The sequence below is a fragment of the Oryx dammah genome, unplaced genomic scaffold (genome assembly GCF_014754425.2).
Source record: "Oryx dammah isolate SB20612 unplaced genomic scaffold, SCBI_Odam_1.1 HiC_scaffold_13, whole genome shotgun sequence".
Lineage (NCBI taxonomy): Eukaryota > Metazoa > Chordata > Mammalia > Artiodactyla > Bovidae > Oryx > Oryx dammah.
Genome location: NW_024070197.1, coordinates 39,342,314 through 39,367,281, shown reverse-complemented (window position 1 = coordinate 39,367,281; position 24,968 = coordinate 39,342,314). Strand labels below are relative to the sequence as shown.

The window sequence follows — 24,968 nt, the reverse complement described above, 5'->3', positions numbered from 1 at the left end:
TATTCTTGCCTGGGAAATCCCATGGGTGGAGGAGCCTGGTAGGCTACAGTTCATGGGGTCGCTAAGAGTCGGACACGACTGAGCGACTTCACTTTCACTTTTCACTTTCATGCATTGGGGAAGGAAATGGCAACCCACTCCAATGTTCTTGCCTGGAGAATCCCAGGGACAGGGGAGCCTGGTGGGCTGCCGTCTATGGGGTCGCACAGAGTCGGACACGACTGACGCGACTTAGCAGCAGCAGCAGCAGCAGAGGAGGGCTGGTAGGGTCCATTAGGAAGCCTCAAATTTGCCCAGATTCGCCTTTCTTCCCCATTTTACCTGCATGTTAGAAGTCTTTAACCTTCTTGCTTCCCTAGGGTTTTTACTGCCCTTCCAACCTCCAGCATCCAGGCCTGATCTCTTCAGAGGGACTCTTCAGAGTCCTTCATTTTTTCTTCCTCCTTTCCCAAATAGCTAATAATGAAATTCATGCCACAGTGTGAATGACTACACTTGGCTTGGTATTATAAGCTCTAGTTATATTTGTATAAGTAAAGAGGGCAAATGCTTAAAAGGCCAAATAAATGATGGGAAGAACTTCTAGGAAATGTGTGGGAGGGGAGCAAGGCAGTGATTTCCTGACCCCTGAGGTGAATGTGTGGGGTATAGTTAAGGAAAAGAGCCTTGAACGGAGGTTGTTCTCAGGTGGCTGTGGCCAGGCTAATGACTGGGATTTAGGACTTATCTCCACCTCTTTGGGGACAACAAGTTCCCCAGGTATCTGTGCTTTCTCCTTTCTGAGGGAACCTGATGCAGCATGGCAGGGTGGTTGTCACTGTGTGACCCTGAGGAGAACGTTTAACCTCTCTGAGCCTCACTTAGGAATGGGAATACCCATCTTAAGGGATTTGCTGTTAGGCTCAGGTGGAAGCCACAGAGAATGTGGCTTTGCCAGGCATAAAAATCAGTGTCTTTCAGGGCTTCTGTCCCCTCCTAGAGCCCAAGGGCATTTGTCCACTACAGGTACTAGAAGTGTTAACCTGCCCGCTGCCCATGCACATGGCCTTCAAGTGTTCTGGAATCTCCCTCCGCTCCTGTTCTGCCCCTGCCCCTGCCCCTCAGGCCTTCTGGAAAATAAATCCTCTGCAACAGTGTCTGCTTTGTTCCTTGGCATGTGCTGTTCCTGTGAGGTGGGGCAGGAGACCCACGGCCCCTTCTCTCCTGGTGGAGAAGCCCTTGACATTGATACACGAGCTGGCTTGCCCAAGGTCACCCTGTGAGAGGGTGGGGAGTCTCGGCCAGACCTCAGGACCTGAGAAGCAGCTGAGCAGGTGCCAGCAGGGAACCCCAGACATGTGTCCACCCTGGGACCACTTGACAGGAGGAGTTGATGAAAGCATTCATTCAGTCCTCAGGGTAGATCTTTGAGAAGCATATTCATTCACTCATTCAATAACCCAACCTTAACCCTCCCCCTTCAAGGGAGAACACAGAGACAGAGGACAGTGTATTAGTCAGGAGATGCTACTTGCAAAAGCAACCCCACAAATCTCAGTGGCTCAACTTCATACAGGGTTTGTCTTCTCACGTGAAGTCTGACCGGGCATTCCTGGTCTGTGATGACCTTCCATCCACGTGGTCATTCAAAGACCCAAGCTGCTTACTTCTCATGGCCCCAGCCTCCTCCAAGACCAGGTCTCCTATCCATCATCCAGAAGATGGGAAAAGAGAATGGAAGCTTGTGGGAGGACTTCATGAGCTGGGCCAAAAACAGGGGCTCATTGCTTCTGCCCATGTGCCATTGGCAGAACTCAGTCACATGACTGCCCTGACAGCAAAGGATGCTGGGAAGTACAGCCAAGCTGTGTATCCAGGAAGAAGAGGGAGTGGATCTGGGGAGTACCTAGTTCATCTGGTGCCGAACTTCCCTGGGCCCTTAAACGGGTCTGCTTCCCTGGAGGAGTTCCTGGACACAGTTTGCTCTGCCAAAAACAACCAGAAAAAGGACTTTTCTGCTCTTGCTGCATCTTCATTATTTCCGTAGTGTACATTCTGTTCCATGGATATCTTGGCACAAGTGGCCTTTGCTCCCTTTTGGATCTGGCTCTCACAGTGAGATTTCCAGGGTTGAGGCTCCAGACACCGGAAGACTAACTGAGAGGCATGGAAAAGCATCATGAAGGGCATAGGTCACAGGTTCAGACAGACATAGGAACTCTCACCAACTGTGTGTCTGGAACAAATTATTTGGTCCCTCTGAGCCTCAGTTTCTGCCTCTGTGAATAGTGGGCAATAAAAGCACATGGTACATGTATTTATGAGAATCTGATGGCATAAAAAGGTACAGACAGCCCAATAACAAAATGAGCAAAGACTTGGATGGACAGTTCTCCAAAGAAGATACTCAACTGGTTAATAACCACATTCTTAGTGGGGGCAACATTTGCCACTCCAAAGTGTATCACCTTGACATGAGGATTAATTCAGGCTGATTATTTTTTTTAACACAAAAAAACATTTTTATTCTACTACTTGGGGACTAATAAAAATATTTTCAGTTTTGTGCATATTCATAAAAAGTAACCACTTTAAAATTCTCCTTGTCTAATATGCAGGAGTAGAAGAAATGGAGTAGCCCTCATAGTCAACAAAAGAGTCTGAAATGCAGTACTTGGGTGCAATCTCAAAAACAACAGAATGATCTCTCTTCGTTTCCAAGGCAAACCATTCAATATCACAGCAATCCAAGTCTATGCCCCAACCACTAATGCCAAAGAAGCTGAAATTGAATGGTTCTATGATGACCTACAAGACCTTCTAGAACTAACACCAAAAAATAAAAAGGGTGTCCTTTTCATCATAGGGTACTGGAATGCAAAAGTAGGAAGTCAAGAGATACCTGGAGTAACTGGCAAGTTTGGCCTTGGAGTACAAAATGAAGCAGGGCAAAGGCTAACAGAGTTTTGTCAAGGGAACACACTGGTCATAGCAAACACCCTCTTCCAACAACACAAGAGACAACTCGAAACTTGGACATCACCAGAGGATTAATACCAAAATCACATTGGTTTTATTCTTTGTAGCCGAAGATGGAGAAGGCCTATAGAGGCAGCAAAAACAAGACCAGGAATTGACCGTGGCTCAGATCATGAACTCCTTATTGCCAAATTCAGACTTAAATTGAAGAAAGTAAGAAAAGCCACTAGACCACTCAGGTATGACCTAAATCAAATCCCTTACAATTATACAGTAGAAGTGACAAATAGATTCCAGGGATTAGATCTGATAGAGTATTTGAAGAACTATGGACGGATGTTCACAAATTGTACATGAGGCAGTGATCAAAACCATCCCCAAGAAAAAGAAATGCAAAAAGGCAAAATGGTTGTCTGAGGGGGCCTTACAAATAGCTGAGGAAAGAAGAGACGCAAAAGGCGAAGGAGAAAAGGACAGATATATCCATCTGAAAGCAGAGTCTGTCACTGTTTCCACTGTTTGACTGTGTGGATCACAACAAACTGTGAAAAACTCTTAAAGAGATGGGAATACCAGACCACCTGACCTGCCTCCTGAGAAATCTATATGCAGGTCAAGAAGCAACAGTTAGAACCAGACATAGAACAATGGACTGGTTCCAAATTGGGAAAGGAGTATGGCAAGGTTGTATATTGTCACCCTGCTTATTTAACTTCTATGCAGAGTCCATCATGCAAAATGCTGGGCTGGATGAAGCACAAGCTAGAATCAAGATTGCCGGGAGAAATATCAATAAACTCAGGTATGCAGATGACACCACCTTTATGGCAGAAAATGAAGAGAAACTAAAGAGCCTCTTGATGAAAGTGAAAGAGGAGAGTGAAAAAACTGGCTTAAAATTCAACATTCAAAAAGTGAAGATAATGGCATCTGGTTCATAGCAAATACATGGGGTAACAATGGAAACAATGACAAACTTTATTTTCTTGGGCTCCCAAATCACTGCAGATGGTGGCTGCAGCCATGAAATTAAAAGATGCTTGCTCCTTGGAAGAAAAACTATGACAAACCTAGACAGAATATTTAAAAAGCAGACATTACTTTGCCAATAAAGGTCTGTCTAGTCAAAGCTATGGTTTTTCCAGTAGTCATGTATGGAGTGAGAGTTGGACCATAACAAAGGCTGAGCGCCAAAGAATTGATGCTTTTGAACTGTGGTGTTGGAGAAGACTCTTGAGAGTCCCTTGGACTGCAAGGAGATCAAATCATTCAATCCTAAAGGAAATTAGTCCTGAATATTCACTGGAAGGACTGATGCTGAAACTGGTCCACACTTTGGCCACCTGATGTGAAGAACTGACTCATTAGAAAAGACCTGGATGCTGGTAAAGATTGAAGGCAGGAGGAGAAGGGGTTGGCAGAGGATGAGATGGTTGGATGGCATCACCAACTCGATGGACATGAGGATGAGCAAGCTCCAGGAGTTGGTGATGGCCAGGGAAGCCTGGTGTGCTGTGGTCCATGGGGTGGCAAAGAGTCGAACGTGCCCGAGTGACTGACCTGAACTAATATGCAAATCTACGTAAGTAAAGAACTGCTTCTATCTTTCTTATTAACATTCATTTAAATATTATACATCATTAATATATTTTGCTTATGGCAATTTTAATATATCCTCTGACCTTTAACAGAAATATTTTTTTTCAAAGAATTCTAGAGCATTACATTTCATGGTCTCATAACATAACCTCATTGGAAAATATAATTCATTCTTTCTATCCTATAGGCTGATTTATTTACTTTGTTTTTGGCTGCTCTGGGTCTTTGTTGCTTTGCATTGGCTTTCTCTAGTTGTGGCGAGCTGTGTCTCCTTCCCAGTTGTGGTGCATGGGCTTCTCATCGAGGTGGCTTTTCTTGTGAAGCGCGGGCTCTAGGTTGCCCGGGCTTCAGTAGTTGCAGCGCACAGCTGAGAACCCTCAGGCTGCAGTAGTTGCGCGATGCAGGCTTGGTAGTTGTGGTGCACTGCCTTAGTTGCTCTGCAGCACGTGGAATCTTCTCGGACCAGGGATCGACTCTGGGTCTCCTGCATTGGCAGATGAATTCCCATCTACTGAGCCACCAGGGAAATCTTAGGCTGATTATTTTTAAGAAGCAGAAGACCTGGGAAATTTTTTGGTTACTGCCCCCTTGACTGACTGATAGATTTTAAATAAAGAACCCGTGACAGGAATAAAACTATCACTAGAGGTATCTGCAAAGAATATGGAGCTAAGTATGGTCAGGGAAATTGTGGAAGGTCTAGAGATCAACATCCAGTCTCTGTCCCGTTGTTTCTGCATGATGCAGCAAACATTTATTTACCAAACATTTGTGCTTTTTTTTCCTCCCTGTGAATTGTCTTCTTCCTCTTTGAAGTCTCAAACTGCTACCCCCAACATTCTCCTGTCATCAGCTGAAGATGGTATTTAATATGAGGGCTTCAGCTCTCTTGGCAAGTTACTCAGTTTCCCATGGTCTCCCCTGTGAATATAATGTTATTAAACTCTTGTTTGATTTTCTCCTGTTAATCTCTCATGTCAATTTAATTCTTAGACCAGGCAGAAGAACCTAGACATGTAGAGGAAATTTTTCTTCCTCCCCAGCGACAGGAAAAGGTGCTTAACATCACTAACCATTTAGGGAAATGCAAATCAAAACCACAATGAGATACCGCTTCAGATTCATTAACATGGCTATTATGAAAAAACAAGGTTGGTGAGGGTGTAGGGAAATCGGAAACTTTGTGCATTGGTGATGGGAATGTAAAGTGGTACAGTCGCTAAAGAAAACAGTGTGGCTGTTTCTCAAAAAAAAGTTAAACATAGAACTACCATATGATCCAGAAATCCCACGTCTGGGCATCCACACACAAGAATTGAAAGCAGGGACAGGAACAGATATTTGTACACCCATTACTCACTTCAGCATTTTCTGAAATAGCCAGAAGGTAGAAACAACCCAAGCACCCATCGATGGATGAACCATAAGCAGAATCTTGTCTAACCATACAGTGGAATACGATTCAGCCTTAAAAGGAAGGAAATTTTGACACCTGCTACAACATAGATGAACTTTGAAAGCGAAAGAAGGCAGTCACGAAAAAACAAATACTGTCTGATTCCTCGAGGAGTCAGACTCCTAGACACAGAAAGCAGATTGGTGGTTGCCAGGAGCAGTGGGCAGGTGGAAATGGGAGTTATTGTTCACTGGGTCCAAACTTGCAGTTTTGCAAGATGAGAAAATTCTGGAAATGGATTGTGCTGATGGGTACACAGCAATGTGAATGTACTTCATGCCACTGAACTGAACACTTAGAAATGGTTTAAATGTTAATTTTTTAAGTGATGTATGTGGTTGTTCGCTAAGTCCCATCCAATTCTTTGCAACCCCATGGACTACAGCACGCCAGGCTTCCCTGTCCTTCATCATCTCCTGGAGTTTGCTCAGATTCATGTCCATTGAGTCAGTAATGCCATCCAACCATCTCATCTCATTCCCTTCTCCTCCTGCCCTCACTCCTTCCCAGAATCAGGGTCTTTTCCACTGAGTTGGCTCTTTGCATCAGGTGGCCAAAGTATTGGAGCTTCAGCATGAATCCTTCCAATGACTATTCAGGGTTGATTTCCTTTAGAACTGACTGGTTTGATATCCTTGTAGTCCAAGGGACTCTCAAGAGTCTTCTCTAGAACCACAATTCGAAAGTATCAATTCTTCAGCGCTCAGCCTTTTTTATGGTTCAACTCTCACATCTGTATATGACTACTGAAAAAACCATAGCTTTGACTAGATGGACCTTTATTGGCAAAGTGATGTTTATTTTACCACAATAAAAAGAGGGGGTGGCCAGGCATGTGCACAGATAGAGGGAAATGTCTGGAGCATGTATGTTTCCCTCTTTAGAAGTCAGAAAAGGTGAGCTAGGTAGGGCTGGCTAGGGCAGGGAGTGCGGCCCCCAGGGGGACCTGGAGAGACATCTCACTGGCCACCACATTCCTCCTACCAAACTGGGGTCCTACAGGTGTTCCCTGGGCTCCCCACCCCATTCCCCACTTGCTTCTGTCCTGCTTCCGATGCTGGGAGAATCCCCCATGTTCCACAACAGTGATGCAGCCTCCCTGTTCTTTGGGGGCACACATAGAGGGTCCTAGCCACCAGTGGGTCTGCAGAATATAGGTGAGAATACTTCTTTCCCTACCATCCCACTGACCCTGCAAAAACCCCCTTTCCTGCTACCCAGTGCTGCTCTGGTGATTCCTCAGCTCAGAAGATTCCCAGCTTCCTTTTTTCCCTGAATAGCATCATCTTTTCTCACTCAAGCTTCAAAGTGTTTAACAGCAGACTTCCTGCCCATTCCTTCCTCAGAGACAACACACAGTGAGAAAAACAGTGAGCAAGATAATGGGCTTGGCTCTTCAGGAATTCAATCATGAAAAATGTAAAAGAACTCTAATGTAGGATTAATAGAAACAACCATAAGCAATGCATGAACCTAAATTGGACCATGGCTCAATAGTCGATAGATAGATAGGAAGGAAGGAAGAAACAGAGAAAGAGGCAAGACAGGAGAAGAAACTTAAAATACATTTCGGGACAATTGGAGAAATTTGAATATTAACTAAATGTCATAAGAGATATAAGAATCGTTAGTTTTGCTCAGTGCGATAATAGTATCCTATTCATGTAAGACAATGTCTTTATTCAGTGGGGGTACATGCTGAAGAATTCAGAGGCAAAGTATCAGGCAACCATTTTGAGACGGCTTGGCAAAAAGAAGAAAGATGAATCAAACATGGAAAAACGCAGGAAAGCTCTTTGTTTCATCCCTTTTTTATTGTTTACAAATTTTTCAAAACAATAATGTAAAAAAAAACAAGCAAAATTCTGCCCACTTTGTGGCTGAAATATCATCTCTCATTCCTACCTTCGCTGATTCCCAGACAAGAACAAAGACTTCTCTCTTTCCCTAAGACCCGCAGCTTTCGAATCTCTGATAGGACTTGCATCTTCTTTCACTACTGAACTGGGGCTCCTTAGGGCAAAAACTTTGACTTATTTCTCTACCTCCCCTCCTGCCCCACCTCCCCTCCCTGTCCAGCACAGTGCCAGGCACGCATCAGGGTTGAATAACAAGCACCAGTGGTTCCCGTGTGTCAGGCACCGTGGAAGTCCTTAGATTTGTGAACTCTGCTGGGAGTGAGTGATTCGGTGAGGGGGCTATTAGCATCCCATTTTACAGATGGGGAAGCTGAGGCTCAGAGCAGTTAAGTCACTTGCCCAAGATGATACCCCTCATAAGTGGTTGAGTCATGTTTGTCTCAGGTCCCACCAACCTAAAAGCCTGGCTACTATGTCTGAATTGAATCTAAACTCAGTTCTTAACACCCTGATGGGATAGGTGGGGTGACCATTCCAATTCTGTGGGAGTAAAAGCTGGGCCAGAAGAGGACAGGGGACATTCCCAAGGGCTGGACAGAGAATAGCAAAGCTACTTCTGTGGTTTGGTATCTGTTCCATGCCAGAATCTGAACCGGTACCTTAAGGGCACAAACTCAATTCCCACAGCAGTCCTCACAGTCGGGGTGGAGAGAAAAGTGTAATCTGGAGTCAGGACCTCAGACTCCAGAGTTAGCTGGCTGGGGCACATCCAGGCTTCCCACTTCTGGGATGGTGATACTCAGAAAATTCCTTAACTTTGGCATGCCTCAATTTCCCCATCCATAAAATGGACCACGATAATGGCATCTTGTTTACACCTGGGTTTGGTGACATAATTTGCTGAATTAGTCATTCAAAGCACTTAAAACACTGCCTATCTCAGAGTAAGTGTGAAATCAGAGAGGCAGGGTAGCTGTCTGAAATAACATGGAGATAGTGCCAGAACCAGGATCATCTGACCCCAAAGTCCTTGCTTTCTAAATCCTTCTTTGAAGCATAGTATGGGGCCAAGAGAACAAGGGTCTCTACCCCAAAATATTTGGTCCAACCTGGTTCTTGTCCTTTATGAAATGTGGGGTTTCCCAGGACTTGCCTCTCCCCTCTCTCCTCACCCCTCTCCCCTTCCCCTCTTCCTTTCTCTCCCCCTCCTCCTCTTTCTGGGTTTTCCCAGTGGCTCAGTGGCAAAGAATCCGCCTGCCAATGCAGGAGACATGGGTTCAGTCCCTGGGTCGGAAAGATCCCCTGGAGGAGGAAATGGCAACCCACTCCAGTATTCTTGCCTGGGAAATCCCATGGGCAGAGGAGCCTGGCGGGCTAGTCCATAGGGTCGCTAAGAGTGGGAGAGGACTTAGCAACTAAACAATGTCCTCCTCCCCTTCCCCAGCCCCTCCCTGTTCTGTTCTTCCTCCCCTTCCTCCCGCAGTGCCCCCCCCCCACCCCTTCTCATCATGGGCAGAGTAGAAAGAGCCTGGGACCTCAGTTTGTATCACTTCTTGTCCCTCTTTGGGCCTCAATTTCCCCAGCTATACACTGAGAAATGTGAAGTTTACTACTTCATGTCTGCGTGGGCTAGACAGATTCTCTGAGCTTGAGTGGACATTGTCCAGGGCCAGGGATACCCCTCCCTGTCAAAGAGGGTCCAGCCTTCTAGCTCCACACCCCAGACAGCTGTAGGGTAAAAGAGAGGTGCCCCGGGAGCTATGACCCCTCTGCCCAGCCCCACCTAGACCAACTGGCTCCATAGCCTGCAGCCGTAGCTCACAGACAGACTGGCTTTGCTCTGGCTGGCAGCCCAGAGTCGCCTCGATGGGAGTGGGTTCACGGTTAACTCCTGCCCCAGACTGACTGGGCTCCTGCTAGAGTCTCCTGGAGTCTTGGGGGTTATTGTCACTGCCTGTGGGGAAGGCAGCTTCGAAAGCTGCCGTGCAGCGCCCATTCACACCAGCAAGCTCTGAGACCAGTTTGGTGGGAGCTGATGGCCAGTCGTGCCCATACCTCTTGTCACGGCCGCTGACAGAGAGAGAGCCTGTGAAGTTGGAGCTGGGAAGCCCCCTCCTCAGTGATCAACCCAACTCCCTCCTTGAACAGATGGGAGAACGGAGCCCTCACGAGGGGCAGGGATCTTTCAGGGCATGTTGCTGAGTTCAGGACCACCCGAGAGGCCCCAAGTTACCAGGGGTGACAGCCATGTGTTTCCCTTGGGCTCACAGTGGGCGAGTGGGTGATGGGAGGGAGGAGATGAGGAAAATGCAAAAGAGGAAAGGAGAGGTAGTGAGGATGGAGGTGGGGAGGCCGGGGCTTTTTGCCATGTCCTGAACCGCCCACCCCCTGGGCCTGCCTGCTCTTCTCTGTGGTGGGGGCGGTGGGATCTCCTCTCTGATGCTCTCTGTGAATGACTTGGCCCCCTCTCAGGGCTTCAGTTTCCCCATCTGCCCCTGTGAAGTGGGGCTGCCTCTTTCTTTCCGCAAGATTTTGCTGTATTGAGCCCCTACTCTTTGCCAGGTTCCATGCTGGCCTCGGGGAACACCTTGATGAACAAGGTCCCCCAGGTGCTGGGGCGTTGAGAGGTTAAGGGTTAGAGGTCCTTCCTGGCATCGGAGAGCTCCCTCCCAGACCAGGGGAGACTTTATCAGACCCCAGATGGTGGGACCCCTGAGTCCTCCTGGCTTGCCTGCCTGCCGCCGGCACTCTCCAGTCCTCTGTCCTTTTGTTTTCAGCCCACTTAGGAGCGAGGGCCCCAGGTCAGACCCTAGGACATGTGCCAGCTCCCAGTAGGAAGGCAGCCTCAGCAGAGGGAGGAGAGGAAGCCCTTTGAACCCTAACAGGCTCCAGCCTCCCAGGCAGATCCCCATATGCGGAGCCAGCCCAGTTCCCCCACCACCCAGAGCCAGGGAGCTGCTCGCTCGGTTCCTTGGCAACATCCTGAGGAATCCAGTTGCTGCACACGCTCCCTTCCTCTCCCCTCCCACCGCCTGCCTGCTGCCTGCGGGGGCTGGAGGCGGAGGCGGAGGCAGAGGAGCCCCATTATAAATTGCAGCAGAGCTCAGGCGGCCAGGGGACAAGCACTGAGCTTCGACAAGGGCCCCTGCCGCCTGCCTGGAGCCCCTGGACCCCCACCCACTCCAGCCATGGGTCTTCCGCCTCTCTTGTGGCTGCCCTACTTGGTTGTCCTCTGCCATTTGGTTGCGCTGCTAGCCGGTGAGTGGGGTGGACTCAGGCATGAGTGAGGTAAGGGGAGCCCCTAGCCCCACTTCTGCCCCTCAAGCCTGACATCAGGGCCCCCAGAGCCTTCCCTGGGTAAGGCTGAGATCCCTGGCAGCCCCTTCTTGACATATATGCTGGGTGGGGGAAGTAGGAGCTGGGTGTGGGGGTGAGGGGGGATGTGGCTGGACACCTCTCTGGTTGTGTGGTCTGCCCTCCGGCTGGAAAAATTTACTCTCACCAGAGACTGTCCCTGCCTGGCCCAGTGAGCAAGGTGGTGACCACTTGGCAGTGCAGGGAGGTGGTGTGGGCAGCAGAAGATGCCAGGTGCGGGATGCCGGGAGAATGGGGGTGGTGGGAAGCCTGAGGAGGCTCTCGGTGGGCACTCGGATGGAGCCCTGGCAGACCGTGGGCTCATCTCCCTTTCCGGGGTTAATATGTAAACCTCGGTCTTGATTCCCGTAGTCTCGGCTTGGCCCCAAGCCAGGCCACAGTTGGGACTTTCTCCTGCCCAATTTCAACGCCTCCCAAGGAGAAGGGACCCAGGACCAGTGGAGGTCAAGGTCATTGCACCTCATGAATTGGGCTCATCACTGTGCCTCTGGTCTATCCCCCAATCCCTCTGCCCATGTCTGTCCCCACCCCCCTTTCCCTCCTCAGGGTACTGTCTTTCTCCTCCAAAGCACAGTTTAGAAAATGTTTTCACCTCCAGTCACTTGCTTTCTGGAGCCTGGGACCTGGGAGGGCATGATGTATCGATCCCACCCAACATGAGTAGGATGGAGGCCCAAAGAGATTGAGAAGCTGACCTGAAGATTCACAGCCAGCAAGTAGGACAGGAGAGGGTAAGAGTGGGTGCAGGAGGGAGTGCGGATGCACGCGCCGCGTCTGTGGAGCTCACTGCCCTCAAGAGCTCTTCGAGTCAGCCCTATCCTTTGGGAATACCCAGGCCATCTGGCAGACTGAGGCTCAGAGAGGGCGGGAGGCTGCCTTAGGGCACACAGCCAGTCTGGGAAAATGAGCACCAGTCTCTGGCTTCTGGTACTGTCCCCCAAGTCCCTCTGTTTGGGGAAAAGCCACCGGTGGGGCAGAGAGCAGGCGAGTGGAGACGGTGCAGGCCAAGCGCTACTGGCCTTCCTGCTTCCTGGGCTTGAACCCCTGAGCCCTGAGGTGTATGGGGACGGTGAGGACTGGAAGATGAGGAGTCGTGTGGAGGTTGCTTGGCCATAGCTGTGACCCTAAGTACAGTATTGCCTTCTTTGATTCCAGCTACTGCACCTTTAAAGATAGCTATTGCCTATATGTGCGTGGTGAGGCTGAGGACACTTGGCAAGTGGGAGAAAGAGGTGGACCGCTTCTACTAAGCTGGGTTGGGGGGAGGTCTTCTCTGCTAGGATGGAGGAGGGATCCTGGGTGGGGGGCACTCTGGAAGCTCTATCCAGGAGCTTGAGGCTTCAAAACCATCAGGTGCCCACCCTAATCTTGGACATGGTTTTGCTGGGAGATATTCCCATTATTCTGACCTTTCTGAGACTCCGTCTCTCCTGCTTTACAACTGAGCATTTGGCCAGGTTCATCTTGGAAATTCTTAGCCACGCTGACATGTGTGGCTCAGAGAGACCCCCTGGGAGCCCCTACAGGACTTAGGGATTGGACTACAAGCTGGAGAGGCCAGGAGAGAGGGGGAGCTGGGGACTTTGTGGCTACCGCCCTGGCTGGTGCAGGGTGGCTGCGTCAGTTCCCAAATGTGGGTTTGCGGGGCTGTGTCAGGCAGGAGGCTTCTCTGCTTTATATAACAAACCTGCAGATACAAGTCAGAACAGAGAATTTTCCTCCCTGAGCAGTGACGCATTCACTCCCACTCAAGCTCTGACAAGAAAGAGGGAAAAAAAAAAAACTGAATTAAGCTGCTGCCGTCTGCCCCAGCAGTAGGGGTGGGTGGGAAAGGCAGAGGAGGATAAATCGAGAGTGTCAGATCCAGGCCCGGGTCGAATCTAAATTAAAAATTCCTCTATTTCCCATTGGTTGGGATTTTACATGTGCAAAGTGGCTTCCTTGTGCATTTTGTTGATTCGTTTAGTAGATAAGCACCTACTGTGTGCCAGGTACAGTTCTAGGTGCTGGGGCCACATCAGTGGATAAAACTGCCAGTGATCCCAGCCCTTGGGGTTGCTGAATATCAACTGGAAAAGACAGATAATACTCAAAATGAATTAGTAAAGGATTTGGTCTGTTAGAAGGAAAAAAAAATGCTGTGATTAAAAAAAAACAGGGATCAAAGGGTGGTATGGAAGATGTTGAGATTTTATGTAGGGAGTCAGGGGAGAAGGGGGCATTGAGGGAGGCAGGGGAAAGAATCATGTGGGTATCTCTAGGGCAGTGGTCCTCAGTGCTGGAGTTGGCGCCCAAGGAGACATGTGGCAATTTTTGGCTGCATTTTTGGTTGTTACGTTTTGGTTGGGAGGTACTCAGGCATCTAGTGCATCGAGGCCAGGGGTGATGCCAAACATCCTACGGTACATGGAACAGCCTCCACAACAAAGAATCATGTGGTCCAAAATGTCAGTGGTGTTTGCTGTTGAGAAAACCCTGCTCTAAGGGTCCAGATATTTTAAAAGCTTTATTCTCATAACCATCCCATGAAGCAGTTATTATCATGTCTATTTTATAGGGAAGGGAGGCTCAGAGAACCTGAGTGACTCGTCTGAGACACACAGCTGAGTAACGGTTCAAGCTCTCTCTCTATCACCCAAAAACCCAGAGACCCAGACCATTCCCATCTTTTCCTGCCAATAACCCTCCGAACAGTCCTTGAGCTCCAGCCTAATGTACACTTCCTCCAAGAAACCTCCTCTGATCACTTGTAGTTGGAGGTGGTCTCTCCCTCATGTAAACTGCAGCTACTCTGAGGTCTGTTCTGGAACATGGTGTTTTTTCTTGGCGTTTAAGGCAGCCTAGAATAGTGGATTGTCTTAGGGGCTGGGATTCCTCAGCCAGATCTGCCACTAAGCAGCTGTGTGGCCTTGGGCGAGTCATTAAACCTCTCTGATTCTCAGCTTCCACATCTTTAAAATGAGGATGAAAGTAATCTTTTTGCAGGAATTAATGACAGCAGATGTGTGTGGGCTGAGCTAGGGTCCAATACACCATAGGTGGTCTACTAAGAAAGGTCCTGATACTCTGTGGTTCTGCCTTAGCCGTCCATCAGGTTGAGAGACTTCTGAGGCTGAGATGAGCCTTCTTCATCCCTCTGCTCTGCACAGGGCCTGGCTAGAGGCAAGTCAGTATTTGTTGGCTGACCAAGTGAACATGGTGATCTGATAGCATTTATTGGGATTGAGGTACTCTCTCCGAGCTCAGCATCAGCACCTCTGGGAGAAGGAGTTCAGAGTTAAGGACAACAGGGCCTGGGTCTTTGTAGATACTCAAAAGTAACTCAAATAGATGTTGGCCAAATCAGGGAGTAGATGGATGGATGAAGCATGTGTGAGTGGGCTGGAGAAAGATGGAGGGATGGGTAGATGAAGGGGGTGGAAGGTGCCTAGGTGGACAGGTGGTAGGTAGGTGAGTGGGGCATGGGTAGATTGATGGACTAGAGTGAGTAAGGGTGGGTGGGAGGTAGACAGGTGGGTGGCAGGGAATGGGTAGCAGATTGACAAGAGGGGGCAGATAAATGGATGGATGGATAGACGGGTAAGGAGGTGGGTGGAGGGATAAGTAGACTGAGACTTTATTTCATTCAATGAATATTTATATCCACCTTATACTTGATGATGAGAAACACTGTGACACCAAGGCATTCAAGGTCCCTGTTCTCCTGCATTCACATGACAGTTAACAGATGACTGGCTGGTTGAGACATTATCCCCAGTTACAGAACAGAAAACTTCAGTTCCTAGAAGGAAAGCCCGCTCAGTTAGTTACACCACCTTCCCAGGCAAAAGCGAGAAGAGAACCCGGCCAAGGCCATCAGGCACCGGGGCAGAGGGTGGGGACTGTGAGACAGGTTGCCTTTGTGGCTCATTAAGTCCCAGAGGTGGGCATAGTGAATGCAGAGTCAGAAGAGGGCGCTGAGCTTCCCTAGTTTGTCCCTCCTGCCCACTGGGCAGCCTCCCCCTGGCTCCAGGTCATCAGGGGCACCATTTTTCTGGGGATTCCCCCCGGAAGTCACCTGCCACTCCAGTCCAGAGGACTGACTCTTGACTCTGCTCAGCAGGACCCGGGGAGGCTGCTGAGTCATCCTGAGGTCCTGCTGCGGAGAAAATAGGGTGACTAGGCAGCAAGGAAACTTTCACATCCTGGTTCCTCAGAGAGAAAGGGCAGCTGGTGACTCAAGGACCAGCTGCGGGGAGCCCCCCTGCCCACCTCGGGGGCTACTAGTGATGCCCCTGATGGCCTGGCCCTGACCTTGCAAGCCCTGACTCCCCCTACTCCCCACAAGGCAGGGTGGGCTGAGGCAGGGGGCGTGATGAGAGAAGGGGCAGCAGGTTTTAGAAGGTATGCGTGCATGCCTGTATTTGGGAAGGCGGATCTTATTTGCTTTCTGTGTCCACGTGCATTAAGTTTTTGTGCAAGAGCGATGTGTGTTCTGGTGGAACCCCAGGGATCACTGGGGACCTGCCAACAGAAATAAAATAAGTTTGTTCTTTCGGCTCCACTGCCCTGGAAGTCCTAACCTCTAGATTTTTCAAAACCCTCTGAGGTCTTGCTTCGGCTGCAAATGACCTTGACTCCGATCGGAAACTCAAGCTCTTCAGTTTTTGGCCTGCCCCTCTCGAACTTATACCAAGTAGAGTAAATTTTGCTGGAAATTTTAGGGGAAGGTAGAGATGCAGTGCAAACCACTTTGAATGTTTATATAAAACATCTGGGTTCTCAAGTGTCTGTTGAGTCACTGTCATTCTGTCCTGGGGTTTCTGTCTGGCTCCATGTGGGACCCAGCCATCTTAAGGTCCCGTCTATCCCATTCTGCCCCCACCCCATGCACAACCCCATCTCTATCCCTCCTCCCTACTGCTGCTCCCCCAGCTTGTCTTGGGAATCCAAACGGCCCATTTGGTTCCTCTCTGGAGCTGCTTCCCAATTCATCCTGGCTCTTTTTATAGACAATTTATTTACTTCTGTATTCACTTTTTGGCTGTGCTGGGTCTTCTTTGCTGCACTCTGCTTTCTCTAGTTGAGGCGATCAGGGGCTACTCTCTTGTGGTGCTCAAGCTTCTCATTTCGGTGGCTTCTCTTATTGCTGAGCACAGGCCAGAGGGGACTAAGACTCAGTAGTTGTGGCTCCCCGGCTGTAGAGCATAGGCTCAATGTTTTACTGCATGGGCTTAGTTGCTCCACAGTATCTGGGATCTTCCCAGATCAGGGATTGAACCCGTGACTTCTGCATTGGCAGGTGGATTCTTTACCACTGAGCCACCAGGACTCAGACAGCCACCCTCATCCTGACTCTTAATGCAGAACAAAGGATTGTCTACTCAGCACACTGCTTAGAAGGTGGTTATCATTATATATTTAAATTTTTTTATCTGCTACTTTGGGCTGGTGGCATGTATGCCTTTATATGGTTGTTTTTTGTTGTTTTTTTTTTTTTTGGTCTGGGCATATATATGTGTCATTACGGTAGTTCCTGGTGACCATTATCTATACAGGGAATACACATGGGATGTGAATGGACAGAGATCTAGGGGCGTCTCAGAGGCTGTGGAAATGGATCAGGCTGAGATGGAGGGATGAGATCCTGATGCGAGGGGGTGAGAGTTGAGCAGGTGACTTACTAGAGTAAGAGCATTTTGAGGGGAATGGCAGCGGGTCAGTCACGGGTCCAGAAGGGCCGGGAGCCAGGCCTGGCAGGAAAGCCTGTTCCATCACTTGCTGGCTGTGTAACCTCAGGTAGATCCTTGTCAGTTTCACACTCCTCTCCCCTGGTGAACCCACTCCAGCAACTGAATTTTAAAAATTGAACAAGATGTGCCAGATAATAAGAGCTTTATAAAAATTCATTTTCCTCCATCCTTACAACAAACTTGTGAGGTAGATTCTATCGCTGTCCCTATTTTACAGGTAGGGAAACTGAGGCCTAGAGAGGTTTGGCCGGGGACAGGGGGCTGAGGTCAAGGGTGTGGGGCATTGGTTCTGGCTAGGAGGGTGCGTCTGGGACAAGCTGGCATGGGGCTGGGAAGCCAGATGTCCACAGACAGTCCGGCTGACTGGGGGCCTCTGTGGGGTCAGGACAGCAACACGGTGTGAACAAGTGTAACTTCTCCTGCAACAAAATGACCCAGAAGATTCCCGTGTCTCGTCTAGTCGGCTACCAACGAAATCGGGAGTCCTGCAATGATGGAGCTGTCATGTAGGTACTGCCCTCTCGGCCTCTGCATTCCTTTCAGGCCCCTGATCTCTGCTAATCCATGTCCATCCTGTCACCCCAAACTGGGCTCCTGGCGAAGGGCTTTCAGCAAGTGTTCCTCTTGCTCCTGACCTGCGGGCCTTCTCTCTGACCTTAATATCCGTGCCCTGAGCAAACGTGAGCCGTGGCATTCCTGAATGGCCTGGAGAAGCCACCCGGGCTGGTAATTCCTACTGGGCCAAAGAGTGTTTTATGCAGCACTGGAACCTGCTGGGTTTCATGGGAGAGGAAAAGCATGGTGTTCTGAAAGTGCAGGCTCTAGATGCCAGCAGACCTGGTGTGAACGCTGCCTTTACCACTTACAGTCTGGGTGGCCCCAGTGATCTTATCTACTTTCTGGGCTCTGGTTTCCTTATCTGTTAAAATGGGTAGTTTTGAGGAGAATGAAAGGAGATAGTGAAACTAAAGCTCTTGGCAGTGTGCCTGGAAGCTGCTGACAATAGGAGAGGCCAAGATTATTATCTCCATTGAACAGATAAGGAAACAGAATCCCTCTCAGACTTCAGACTTCTGGGAGGGGTCAAGCCAAGCCAGCTTCCCCTCTGGGTGTTGGGACTCCTGGCCATCTTGGCTGCTTGCTCATTTGGGGTCCTTCTTGGGTACTGCCCAGTCGCCCAGCCCTCAGGCCTTTCCCTAGGACTGACCTTTGGGTCCTAAAGCAGTCTCAGCCAGACCCTGACTCCTGGCAACAGGAAACAGCCTGTTCGAAGCAGGGGCCCAGCTAAAGAAAATTGTGCTTCCTCCCACTGATTACTAAGAGGGCAAGTGCGCTACAGCCTGACCTCTGCTCACCTGTCAAACCTCACTTCCCCCACGCTACCCTACATGTCTGCTTCTCTTTTGTAGGCGAGGGGGAAGTGGGATGTTCCAGAGAGGGGATGACAGCACTGGGGCAGCTCTGCGCCTGTGGGTCCTTCAGGGTCATGCTCGCTTTCTGGACCTCTCTGGCTTCCTAACATATTGGAGACAGGCACATTTATATTACCCCTCTAAGCCTCAGTTTTTTAATCTGTAAAATGGGGGTGTATATAGCAGCCATTTTGCAGAAAAGGTATGAAGTTTAACGAGACAAAATTTCTCGGATGTGGAGCACAGGCCAGGGTGTGGAGCAGGGGTGGAGCAGCCAGCTCTGAGCTGTGGTCTTGGTACTAAGCCACACGCAGGCTTCAAAGGAAGCTCAAGATTTGGATGGAACTCAGGGTCCTGAAGAAAGGAATGGCCACCCACTCCAGTATGCTTTGAGCATCCCTGATGGCTCAGACAGTAAAGAATCTGCCTGCAATCCAGGAGACCTGGGTTTGATCCCTGGGTTGGGAAGATCCCTTGGAGAAAGGAATGGCGACCCACTCCAATATTCTTCCCTGGAGAATTCCATGGACAGAGGATCCTTCCATGGACAGCTGCCCCCGCAGTTTACAGTGCAGGGGGTCAAAAAGAGTCAGACATGACTGAGCAACTAACACTTTCACTCACATTTCACTTTGAGGGTCCCATCAGGGCCACCATATAGAGAGTTGTAGCATGCTAGGGGCCCTTGTAGCCTGAGGATACACTCTAGGAGAGGAGAGAGGTCCAGAGGGCAGCCTTCAACTGAAGGAGAGGAGGAAGAGGAGGTTATGACATTGAGTCTTTTCCACCACCAAGCTTGCCAGTCACATACCTCGTGGCAGAGAACACCTGGGATATCTCCCAATCAGAAAACTCACAGCATCTTCACGTTCATCTTCACATTCATGACATTATGACTTACATTTTTATTATCTTTCTGGTCAGGAAGATACCCTGGAGTAGGAAATGGCAATCCACTCCAGTATGCTTGCCTGGAAAATTCCATGGACAGAGGAGCCTGGTACGTATCAGTACATGGGGTCGCACAGAGTTGGACATGGCTGAGCAAGTGAATTCTCATTCATGCACTCTGAACCAGGTGCTTTACATCTTTAAAATTTTTTTACAATAACACAGAAGTGGGTGACCAACTTGTCCTGGTTTGCCGAAATTTTCACAAAAAGACCCCTTCAGTCCCAGTTTTTCTGGGATGGTTGGTCACCCTGCAGAAGACAGGACTCTTTCCAGTTCTCAAGTGAGAACACAGAAGTTCTGTGAGCTGAGCTGCCTTGGTGAAGAAGCTCACAGCTCATAGCTAGTAAGTGGTGGGGACTTGATTTCCAGCCAGGTCGGCTCACCTGCAGAGATTTTGTGTGATGCTCCTACTCCATGTGGCATCTAAGCATCACTGGCTCCCTTGTCTTCTTTCCTTGCAGCCTGAAGACTGTGAAGGGTAAATCATTCTGTGCTGACCCAAAGGAGGAATGGGTCCAGAAAGCCATGAAGCAACTAGACCACAAGGCTGCTGTGACTCAAAAGAGCGGCACGTTCGAGAGGCAAATCGGTGAGGGTGAGCCCAGGACCACCCTGGGCGTCAGAGAGATGTACTGGTCTGCTGCCTCAGAGGTGAACTTCACAGGCGAGAGCAGTGGTCTCGGGACAGAGAGTGCCTTGGGGACTTCGCCAGGAGTGGCTGGTTCCATGGGGACCAGGTCCTCCTCCACTTCAAAAGCTCCAGATGGAGGGACTCAGAAAACTGAGCTTATCAACGAGGCTGCCGTCACCACCACCACGTCTTGGCAGAGTTCTGCTGCCAACCAACCTGATGCAGGCCTCTGGACTGAGGGGAAAGCCTCTGAGGCCGCCTCCACCCTGGTCCCCTCCACCCAGACCCTCCCCACCCCGGCCCCCTCCACCCAGGCCCCCTCCACCCAGACCCTCCCCACCGAGACCCTCCCCACCCCAGTCTCCTCCACCCAGGCCCTCCCCTCCCCGGTCCCCTCCACCCCGGTCCCCTCCACCCAGGCCCCGACTCTTTCCCACACTGTCTTAAAGGACAGCAGTGGGCCTGGAAGCCTAACTGTGGGAATCAAGGTACAGGACTCATCAAAGAACTCTCTAGGGTCCAAAGAAACAAGTCCCTCTTCAGCTCACACAGAGGCCTTCCTGGGGTTGGCCACTGTGTCCAGCATCTTTGAGGTCCCTATAGCCTCCGAAGGGACCCCCAGCATGGATGCACTGGCCTCGGGCAGCTGGGCCCCCGAGACTGAGGAGCTCCCCAAGGCCAAGGAGCCCGTTTTCACCACCGCAGGCCCCCAGAGTCTGGGCATCCTTATGACATCTGTGCCCGACTCCCAGGTGGCCACTCGAAGGCAGGCCGTAGGGCTGTTGGCCTTCCTTGGTCTCCTCTTCTGCCTGGGGGTGGGCATGTTTGCCTACCAGAGACTGCAGAGCTGCCCCCGCAAGATGGTGGGGGATGTGGTGGAAGGGGTCTGCTATGTCCCCCGGAGCTGTGGCAGTAGCTCGTATGTCCTGGTGCCAGTGTGAGGTCCCCTCCTGCCCGCGTCCGCCCAGTCATTCAGCTCAGCGGCCCAGGGTCCCCCATCCTCACACTCACCCTCACCCAGGGGCCTGGCCCAAGCTGGGATGATTGGAGCAGGGAGGCGAGGCCATCTGGGTGGGTCTGCTCCCAGCTCCTGGAGGCCACCCTTGACCATTCGTGACCTACTGTGGACAGAGCAGGTGGCCTCCCCAGCTCGCTCCAATGTCCCAAGACAAAAAACGCCCCTCTGCTGTTGGCTGGTTAGAGGGTCCCTTAGATACCATGCCAGCCCCCGTGAACAACTATTTACTGAGTGCCCGGCCCCTTTAACCCACTCCCCCTGTGTTACTGCGGGCATCCCATTTCGCAAATGAGCCTCAGGTCAGGCCTCCCCTGCCCACTCCCCCAGACCTCATCGCGTCTCTTGGTCCCGCTGCGGTCGCCAGCCACCCCGGCCACCTGCGGTGCTAGCTTTCCATGGGCCCTGTACAGACCCCATGCTCCAGGCGGGGACCTGTCTTTTCTTGCATGAGGTTAGTGTGGTGTTTCCTGGGACTGCTCCCAGCGAAGGTTCTGCCCTTGGGCAGGCATTTTGGGAATGAGAGATGAAGTAATCTGCTGCTTGGATTCCACCCTCACCAGCCCCACCCCCACCCCACCCCCCACCTCCGCATCTATGAAGGAACATTGAATATAAAGTCTGAACTGCAGAGTTTAGTCCCAGGCCCTCACCAGTCCATCAAGACATTCATCCCTCTGGTGTCTCATCTGTGAAAGGGAAGAGGGATGGTAGATATGTGGCAATAACGTCTATCCCTGTCAGGCATCACTAGTTGATCCAGAGACCCCTTTCTGCAGACCCTGGATACAGCTTCTCAACCTTCAGCAGTAGAGATGCTCTCAACCATCAGTGAGACAGGCACATCCTTGGATGCTGTGACCAGGAGGTCCTGCCCCCACCCCACCCCCCTCCATGACTTGTGACAGCCTACCAGGTCACAAGTGACAGGCTGTAGGAGGAGCAGAGGCCTGCAGGCTCCAAGAAAGGAGCCAGGGAGCAGCTGCAGGCAGTAGCCACACCCTTTCCTCCTCCACTTCTTCCTGAGGGACCCAAGTCCAGTGTTTTCTCTTTCTTTTCTGTGGCCTGGTTTCCTCTTCCACCTCTCACTCCTTGAAAACACTGTCCTCTGCACTCTGAGTTCTTCCTGCCTCCCCTTTGCCCCCACCACAGGCAGGGCCAGGAATTTCCATAAGATCAGAGTCCACCATGGAAACCTGAGGTTCCCGTGTTTATTTCTGAAAGGGACTCTGTCCTGTGGGGAGAGATGGGCAGGGGAGGGGAAGTTGTGGGCATGATGTCAGAGGTTCCCTTTCAGGCACTGAAGGCTTGGGCAGGCCTGGGTGGGGCTGAAGGCTCTCTGGACTGGCCAGCACCCCACCATCAGAGCTGGACCTGCAAGTCCCACCCTTCAGGGTCTCTGGTGGCAGCTCCCTACCTCCCTCTAGTGGTCTCTGAAGGTGTTCTTTGCACCCCTCTAGAGGAGCCTCCCATGGGCCAGGCTCTTCCATGTACAAGCGGCATGCTCCTTTGCAGATAGATGCTGAGAGGGTGCATACGCGGCTCCGGTCCAGAGAGAGGGAAGCCAGCTTTCCCTGTCTGCCTGGCCCTCCTCCATGCCCGTGAGGGTCTGACTCGGGTTGGGGGCACTCTGACCACTCAGAGAGGAGGACAGCAGATCTGAATGCACTTTTTGGGTTCTTCTTGATGGGGAGCCTTCAAGGGATGGGGCTCCTGTGATGGGGCTCCCACCTGTGATAATGAGGCTGGGGACAACGGTCCCCCTTCCACAGACTTTGTGAGGTCCTCTGGAGAAGGACAGGGATAAAGACAATTTGGGGAGGGCTTTGGAAGGAGTTGGTTGATCCTTTTGCTTTTCCAACCCTATCGCCAATGTCTGTGCCATTTTATATTTTACTAATAAAATTGAAAAGTTTTGTGGGTCTAATATAGTTGTTTTTCCTGGGTCAGACTCAGCAATCGGGGCCTCTGGGAAGATGGAACAAAGGAGGAGCCAAGACTCTCTGGGGAAGTGGGACTTCTCTGGTGTACCAGTGGATATGACTCTGTGCTTCCGCTGCAGACAACACTGGTTCGATCCCTGGCCCTGGGGTCCTGCATGCTGCAGGGCAGTGTGGCCCAAATAAACAAAAGACTCTCTGTGGAAGCATTGGAGACCCCTGGGGCAGAGGGGCAGCAGGAGAAGGGGCCCTGGGACAGGGGTGAGGACGGCTGAGCCTCTAGCCTAGTTCTGCTCTGCCCAGGTATGTGACATTGGGCATGCATAAAATCAGGTGAGACTTCACTCTACACCTGAAATTAACACAACATTCTTAGTAACTATACTCCACTATAAGAAATTTAAAAATGTTTTTAAGATTTTAAAAAACCAGGTGGGAGATTTCCAGCAGCTTCCATCCCTGGCAGGAATTAGATTCCCTTATGAAGTCCCCCACTCTGCCCCCTCCCACTGCCCAGGCCTACTAAGCCACCATCTTGAGAGCCTTGGTATCACCATTAGGGATCTAGTGACCCACGGGAGCAAACGGGGCCACATTTTCCTCTTTACAGCCTCAACTCACTGCTGGTCCAGATAAAGATCAAAGAGTGATTACTTCTCAAGGGACTTGGGTACTCAGAGGTGTGACTCAAGTGTGAACCACCAGTGCCCAAGGTGGCATCACGAGGTGCTCTGTACAGTTGTGTAGACTGGAAACTGTGCAAATTGCCAAAGGCCAAGTCCAGCTTATTACAGAGTATTGCATCAGTCCTGAATATTCATGGGGAGGACTGATGCTGAAGTTGAAGCTCCAATACTTTGGCCACCTGATGTGAAGAACTGACTCATTTGAAAAGACCCTGATGCTGGCAGGAGGAGAAAGAGAACAAGATGTTTGGGTGGAATCACCCACTCAGCGGACACGAGTTTGGGCAAACTCCAGGGGACAGTGAAGAACAGGGAAGCCTGGCATGCTGCAGTCCATAGGGTCTCGAAGATTTGGACACGATTGAGCGAATGAACAAATAATTGCATAGATACACATTTCTTTTTTCACGTTGTAATACCTTTGGAATTGAGATGTGTCTTACAGTCAATGACTTGTCACAGTTTAATCGACAGATCTTTTGTTCTCTGCTAGTAGTTTATTAAATATCAGAATGTTTTGCATTAGAGGCATTTTAGGTTTGATGTCTACATGGAATTTTTTTTTTTCAATTAGAGGCAACACTTAAGAAACAGGAAATTACACACACCAGCCCACTTTTCTCTCAAGTGATTCGGAAGGTCTCAGCTCTACTGTGTGCTGTCGCCCCCAAGATGACAGTGGGTAGGGCCTGAGCCTTGGCTGCCCCTTGAAACGGAGCAGGCCAGGGTGACAGTCCTGTGTTCTCTACCACCCCTTCCACTTCGTGGTGCTCCGGATTCCAATGGCCATGTCAATTGCCATTTATCATCACCCTTCTCTTGTTTTTCTCATAGAGAGGATATTTTTCTCTGAGCCCAAGTCTTCATCAAAAGCGGGACCAGGAAAGACAGCATATGGTGGGCTCTTAATTTTTCTTACATGCAGCTTCCCTCATTTCACCATCTGCCGAACCCCATAGACAATTGGGTTTGAAGTTTCTGCAAGAATCTGAGATTGCTGCCTCGCCGCTCAGCTTGTGGGATCTTACTTCCCAGACCCAGGATAGGACACATCCCCCCTGCAGTGGGAGCCCAGAGTCCTAACTATTGGACTACCAGGGAAGTCCCTGCAAATTCTAGTACTGCCTTTAGCAGCACACAATAGCTTTCCTCTTCCACTCCAAGTCCAGTCAGGCTTTTGCCCGTTCCCACACCCAGGAAGGAGCTGGAGGCAAAGTCATATCCCCTCAACACGTGAACACCACCCTTTCAGCAACATGCAACACCAGCAGTGTCTTTGAAATGAAAATATTTGTCCCTGAGTTTTCATCACATTCTCAGATAAGGTTAAGCTCTTCATGTTCCAGAAGAA

The 24,968-nt window shown here is 50.2% G+C and overlaps 1 protein-coding gene across 4 annotated transcripts; it reads left to right on the top strand.

Moving 5' to 3' along the window:
• Nucleotides 1-10,921: 10,921 nt before the first annotated feature.
• Nucleotides 10,922-24,160, top strand: CX3CL1 (C-X3-C motif chemokine ligand 1). 4 transcript variants are annotated; one of them, XM_040253919.1, is made up of 3 exons: nt 10,923-11,130; nt 17,365-17,485; nt 19,807-24,160. In XM_040253919.1, the coding sequence occupies exons 1-3, from the start codon at nt 11,061-11,063 to the stop codon at nt 20,915-20,917; spliced, it is 1,302 nt and encodes a 433-aa protein (XP_040109853.1). In that variant the 5' UTR covers nt 10,923-11,060; the 3' UTR covers nt 20,918-24,160. The 4 variants fall into 4 exon arrangements, with proteins under 4 accessions (XP_040109856.1, XP_040109855.1, XP_040109853.1 ...); XM_040253920.1 differs by having other exon boundaries at nt 10,923-11,160; XM_040253922.1 differs by lacking the exon at nt 17,365-17,485 and having other exon boundaries at nt 10,922-11,130.
• Nucleotides 24,161-24,968: the final 808 nt, after the last annotated feature.